This window comes from Trachymyrmex cornetzi, unplaced genomic scaffold (assembly GCF_001594075.2).
Source record: "Trachymyrmex cornetzi isolate Tcor2-1 unplaced genomic scaffold, Tcor1.1 scaffold1162, whole genome shotgun sequence".
In the NCBI taxonomy this organism is placed as follows: domain Eukaryota; kingdom Metazoa; phylum Arthropoda; class Insecta; order Hymenoptera; family Formicidae; genus Trachymyrmex; species Trachymyrmex cornetzi.
The window spans coordinates 32,857-39,734 of NW_017295722.1; the positions used below are offsets into that span (position 1 = coordinate 32,857).

At 33.7% G+C, this 6,878-nt stretch overlaps 1 protein-coding gene across 1 annotated transcript; it reads left to right on the forward strand.

Moving 5' to 3' along the window:
• The first annotated feature begins 482 nt into the window (after positions 1-482).
• On the forward strand, positions 483-6,342 carry LOC108765063 (general transcription factor II-I repeat domain-containing protein 2B). The gene is made up of 3 exons (XM_018513569.1): positions 483-603; positions 1,219-1,374; positions 4,856-6,342. Exons 1-3 carry the CDS (start codon positions 483-485, stop codon positions 6,340-6,342), a joined length of 1,764 nt encoding a protein of 587 aa, XP_018369071.1.
• The last annotated feature ends 536 nt before the right edge of the window (positions 6,343-6,878 follow it).

The window sequence follows — 6,878 nt, forward strand, 5'->3', positions numbered from 1 at the left end:
TCCCTACTGGTTATACTGTGGTACTACTGCCTATGTAATTCTCCTTCAATCGCCTATTCCAAAGCTACTAGAAATAGTAGAATTCTTACTGAGTTGGCAACCCTGCCTTCAACCACCTTCAGCAGACTTTAGAATAGATACATGGTGGAAGTATTAAGCCTGATTTATATTGACCGTAACCGTATGCCGGTAACTTAAAGACTGTAAACTTATGCCGTAAATTTTGATGTTCTGGTTTATAATGATTTGCTGCATGCCGTAAACCAATGTTGGCTTGTGCACATTGGATACCGCGTGGTCAGATATGCGACGCAGTAACCAATAAACTTACAATTTCTAAGAAAAAACTACGTTTATTTGCTACCGCGTCGTGTCTTGTCATGCAGCAAGCATTTCCGCGTCTAATGTGTAGAAGCTATATATGCTTTTGTATAATGTCAATAAATCTCGAAGCTGTTATAAAAATAATTTTTTTGGTTAAAATGGATATAGATGAAATAATTATGTGCGGAATGTTTTTAACTATTCTTGGCCTTTCTCATATTACTAATAGAACATCAAAGAGTCATCAGAGAACATCAGAGAAGAAAACGTCCTTGGAGCGTACGTCCAATAAATAGAAAAAGACGACTTAAAGGACATTTTCATAATTTATTTTCTGACATGAAAAAAGTTGATGAAGAACACTTTGTAAAATATACGAGAATGTCACCCCAATGTTTTTATGCATTATTGAATCTTATTTCGACACAAATTAGTGAAGCATAGCAATCGACCACCAATAAGTCCTGAACACAGACTTGTTATTACATTATAGTATGTAAATAAATTTTATAAATTATAATAAATTATTGTTTTATAAATCTAATTTAATCTAATTGTTTTTACAAATAATAATGTAACATAAATTATATTTTAATTATCTAACATAAGGCTGTAGTATGCAAGTAGTAGCATGGTCTTTTATGATAGGAAAAACAACGGCATCAATAATTATTCGAGAAACATGTGCAGCTATTTGGGAGATCCTTTCTCCAATTTATTTAAAAACACCAACAATTGATGATTGACAAGACAAGAGTAAAGCATTTTCTGAAAAATGGAATTTTCCTAACTGTTGTGGTGCTATAGACGGAAAGCACATAACCATTCAGGCTCCAGATAAATCTAGAAGTGCCTATTTTAATTATAAAAAATCTTTTAGTATCATATTATTAGCTGTTTGTGATGCTGATTACATATTTACACTTGTGGATATTGGTACCTTTGGTTCACAAAGTGATGGAGGTGTATTTAAAGAGTCAACTTTTGGACGAGCATTAGAATCTGGTGCAATAAGCTTACCAGAAGATTCGTCATTGCCAAATACAAATAGTATGTTTCCACATTTTTTGTAGGAAATGAAGCCTTTCCGTTGAAATCTTATATTCTAAGGCCCTATCCTGGAAAGAATTTAGATATTCAAAAAAGAATTTTCAATTATCGATTATCAAGAGCACGACGAACGATTGAAAATGCATTTGGCATTTTGTCATCAAGATGGCGAATATTACGAAATAATATTATTGTTGATGTGGAAACTGTAGAAAAAATAGTTGCAGCTACAGTATGCTTGCATAATTTTTTACGTATTTCTGAAAAAGATGTTTTGGCGGAAAAAAAGAGTATATGTAAAAAGAGTATGTCCTCCATCTTTTATCGATGTAATTCATTCTGATGGCAGTATTACATCAGGTATCTTTAGAAACGATCATTTGGATAGTTTTGAAAGAATTGGACGTTTAGGAGCAAATATATATAATCCTTCCAGAAGTGTAATTGAACTTTGAAATACTATGACAAACTATCTTTCAAATAAAGGAGCAGTTCCTTGGCAATGGAATCATATCTTTAGAGGATATAATCCAGAATAAATATTCCTATATTTTTTAAATGTGAAATACAACATTTATATAAGGTAATTTGTATCTTTTATGATAAAATTTTTGATAATATATTTGTTACACTCTAATAATATATTTTTCAGAAAGTTTCTGGAGATTTTTATACAAACTTATACTACGGTTGCTTTTCCAAATTATTTCATTTTATGTTGAAGCTGAAATATATGCTGACTACATAATTAAAATTATGGATTAATGATAAAAATGTATAGTTTTGGAGAATTTAGAAGTATTAATTTTGTATTCTTTTATAATACATACAAATAAATTGCTTACAAAATATATACATTTATTATAAACTGTACTTTTATTTCTGTATGTATACATATATAGCAATAAAATCACATATACAGGGTCATCGAAAAGTATCGGACCCCCCTAATATCTTCAGTTAGAATGCATTTTGGAGAAAATGTCCAATAGCAAAGTTGTATGGTTTCAAGCGAGGAGTAAGATGATGACCTTGACTTTAATCTTGACCATGTTCTTTAAGGTCATTTCAAGGTCAACCTTATTTTTTTAAATGGAACCCCCTACATTTTATTGCATATTTTTATAGCTTATCTCGAGAGCTTTCCAAAACACTATAATAAAACATTTTTTCATTAAGTATAACCGCTTGAAGCCGCACAACTTTGCTATTGGACATTTTTCCAAAATGCATTTTTACTGAAAATATTAGGGGAATCCGACATTTTTTGATTAACGTATTTTCTTTAAACCAATTAATTGGTCTCATTATTCCGCGCACAAAAGTATTAAGGTTATGATTACTGAAAACTAAATAATATTTTACAAGACATTTTACATTTTGTGTTCAAAAATTGTTAACTTCAAACCTTTATAACTCAAAAAGTACTTAATAAAAAAATGTTTTATTATAGTGTTTTGGAAACCTCTCGAGATAAGCTATAAAAATATGCAATAAAATGTAGGGGGTTCTAATTAAAAAAATAAGGTTGACCTTGAAATGACCTTAAAGGACATGGTCAAGATCAAAGTCAAGGTCATCATCTTACTCCTCGCTTGAAACCATACAACTTTGCTATTGGACATTTTCTCCAAAATGCATTCTAACTCAAAATATTAGGGGGGTCCGATACTTTTCGATGACCCTGTATGTTACTTGTATATTTTAGTATCAATTAAAGACTAAGTTTTATTCTATATATTTTGAAATTATTTGCATGGTTTCAATTTTACAAGATATTAAATTTTTTTTATCAATATTTTTTAAATCTCCATATACCAGGTATGTAAATATAATGAAACCGGAATTTTTTAATAGAAGATACACGTTTATTGCATGAAAATAATAAAAAATATTTTATTCGAAGTATTGCCCATCGCTAGCTATACATTTTTCCTACCTGTCTGACAATGTGTGGATGCCACGCCAAAAAAAAAATTGTTGCTCTTTTGAGCCAAACCAGTCATCTAGCCATTTTCGTACATCTTCGTAAGAAGTGAAGCGCTGTTGAGCAAGTGCGTGTCCCATCGATGCAAATAAGTAGTAATCGGACGGAGTCAAGTCTCTGGCGAGTAAGCTGCATGCGAAAGTATTTCCCAACCAAACGCCTCAATCGTTTCCTTGACCATAGAGTTTTGCTGTGTGTGGTGCATTATCATGAAGCAAAATCACTTTGTGTTGCCTCTTTTGATATTCCGGTCGTTTTTCACGTAAAGCTTGATTCAAATTGATCATTTGTTGTCGGTAGCGTTCAGTATTAACGGTTTCGCCAGGTTTTAGCAGCTCATAATAGATTACACCTTTCTGATTCCACCAAACACAGAGCATTGTCTTCCGTCCATAGCGATTTGGCCTTGTAGTCGATGTCGATGGTTCGCCTGGAGTTACCCATGATTTTTTACGCTTAGGATTCTCAAAATATATCCACTTTTCATCGCCAGTCACAATTCGATGGAGAAATAACTTTCTTTTGTACCTGGCGAGCAGCATTTCGCAAGTGGTTTTTCTGTTTTCCTGCTGTCTTTCATTCAGTTCATGTGGAACCCATTTTCCCATCTTCTGGATCTTTCCCATGGATTTCAAACATATGGAGACAGCTTCTCGTGTCACATTCAATTGATCCGCGAATTGTTGTTGAGTTTGAGCGTCATCCTCATTCAACAATGTTTGCAATTCGCTGTCTTCAAACTTTTTCGGTGGTTATCCACGTTCTTCGTTTCTCACTTCAAAATCGCCACTTTTGAATTTTTTAAACCACTCAAAGCATTGTGATTTACCAAGAGCATGCTCACCGTAAGCTTCGACAAGCGTTCGATGCGATTCTGCAGCAGTTTTCTTCAAATGGCAACAGTCCGCAAATCATAGTTTCCAGGCACAAAATTCGACATGTTCAACGCTATTACAATGACGCGGTTTTGTGAAATTCGCGTGATCGCGCGTAGCATACGGTTCGTTTTTCGTACCTCACAGAGATACAGAGCAAATTAGTGAAATTTAGTGATCTTGTGAAATTCGCGGGATCGTAGCAGACATTCAGCAGATCGAGACAGCAAAGAGGTAAGTTGTTATCTGTAGCGCAAAGGTAAATACATCCCATTTGATTATTCTATTGAGAAATTAACTTCGGGGATGGAGAAAAACAAGTATATTCAAGTTTTTGAAAAATCTTGGGAAATTAATTATTTTTTTAGTTGTATTTCAGATCGGACGATTTGTTTACTTTGCTACTGTGAACCTTCGGTGGTTAAAAAATTTGTGATTGATAGACATTTCAAAAGACGTCACGCGGAAGATTATTCAAATTATTCAAATTCAGAGAAACTGAGTGTTATCGAAGGTTTAAAATTAGTTTATCAAGAAAATTCAATACCTTCTTCTTCTTCCAATGATAATTCTTCTCAAAAATCCCTACAAGCGTCTTATGCTGTTTCTTTGCTTTTAGCACAAAATTCTAAGCCATTTACCGAAGGCGTCTTTGTAAGAAATTGTATCATCGAAGCAGTAAAAGCTTTTGGCAATTCTTTAACTTTGGAGCAAGCAGCGAATATTCTCCTTAGTTCAAAAACTGTAACTACAAGAATTGCTGGTATAAATGATTCTATAGGAGACAAGTTACAGGATCTTCTAAAATCATGTAAATATTTTTCTTTGTGCCTTGATGAAAGTACCGATATCCGACACATGAGCCAACTGAGTATTTTTACTCGAATTGTGCAAGACGATTACTCATGTGTCGAGGAACTTTTAGATTTTGTTATATTACGTGACATAACAACAGGCCTCGATATTTTTTTGGCAGTTGAAGAAATTCTTCAAAAATTTAACATAGATTTTAGTAAATGTTCTTCGATTACAACTGACGGCGCGAGAGCGATGACAGATTTAAAGATAGGATTTGCTGGTCAATTAAAACAACGAAATTTAAATATCCCCATTATTCATTATACTATAATACATCAGGAAGCATTAGCCGGTAAAGTTGTAAAACTTTCAACAGCTATGGAGACTATCACTAAAATAATCAATGAAATTAAAGGTGGACATAAATTCCTGACTCACCGAAAATTTAAATTATTTCTTGACGAACATAAAGCTGTTTACACAGATGTCCCACTTCATTGTCCAGTTCGTTGGCTTAGTGCTGCGAAATGTTTACAAGTATTTTTCGCAATAAGGAAAGAAATCCTTCTTTTTCTAAAAGAAATGAACAAATCAAAATTTCATGAATATTTATCCCTTTTGGAAGATGTCACATTTCTTACTGAACTCGCTTTTATTACTGATATAAGTAATCAACTTAGGCTTCTCAATTTAAAGCTGCAAAAGACGGATCAAAATATTTCCCAGTTAGTCAGTCATGTTAATTCTTTTCGAAGAAAATTACAGGCACTGAAATGTCACTTAAATAGTAATATATTTCACTTTTTTCCTTCATGTCAGATTATTCTCGAAGAACATGGCAGTATTTGTAATTTCAAAGAATATACTCATTTTATAGATTCTCTTATAGACGAATTCGATACGCGGTTTACTTGCTTCGAGAAACTTAAAACCGAATTAATTCTTTTCGAGAATCCCCTTACAGCTCCAATTGAAGAACAGCATCTTGATTTGCAGGATGAATTATTTGATTTACAGAATGATATTTCGCTTAAAACGGTTCAAGAAACTGGTGTCGATTTTTACAAAATGTTGAAAGAATCATCATACCCCAAGCTTCGAGATTTCGGACTTCGAATTCATTCTATGTTTGGATCCACATATTTATGTGAGATATCATTTTCCAAAATGAAATTAATAAAAAATGAAAGACGTTCTTCCTTGAGTGATGATACTTTACCTCGTCTTATGCGGGTCGCTACAAGTAATATACAAATCGACGTTTCTGCCCTCACCAATAAAGGATTCCGAAAATTGGATAGAATTTAATTCGATCTGTTATTTTTTTCAATTATTTAAAATTTAAATGGTCGTACAATTCATCATTTTTATCAGTGGACTAGGCCTACTGGGGATACCATTTTAAAAAAACACGTCAACAATAGTACCTCAAGGGTGACGTGGAAATCTATTTGAAAATCCATTGAATGTATTCGCTTTTAGTGCTCACACGTTGTGTCGTTCTATCTTACAGCGAATTCAATTGGATCCATCCAGTGCACACTAATGCACATTAAAATCGCACACAAATTGAAAGTATAAAAATGTATGTTTAATATAAATTGTGACGTAACATTTTGTCCGTCACTGTGCGGACTTGTCGACGGTGGACTCGTGCTTCCTACCGGCTCGAAGGGCGAGCGCGTAGGCGAGGGCGTACGCGAGCGCGCGTGCAAGCGCACCTGCGAACGTGCGTTAAAATTCGCGTCATTTATTTTACTCGGCTGATTTTCTTCTTTTGTGGTAGCATTTCTTTTGCGTAATGATCAAGCGTATCAGAAAGCGTAGACGCGCCACGGATCACG

Bases quoted from the DNA above. Each gene is read 5' to 3' on its own strand.
- LOC108765063 (XM_018513569.1), top strand. From the start codon at position 483: ATGGATATAGATGAAATAATTATGTGCGGAATGTTTTTAACTATTCTT. The intron at 604-1,218 runs GTACGTCCAATA...TCATATTATTAG, and splicing joins GAAGAAAACGTCCTTGGAGC to CTGTTTGTGATGCTGATTAC. The intron at 1,375-4,855 runs GTATGTTTCCAC...CTTTGCTTTTAG, and splicing joins GTCATTGCCAAATACAAATA to CACAAAATTCTAAGCCATTT.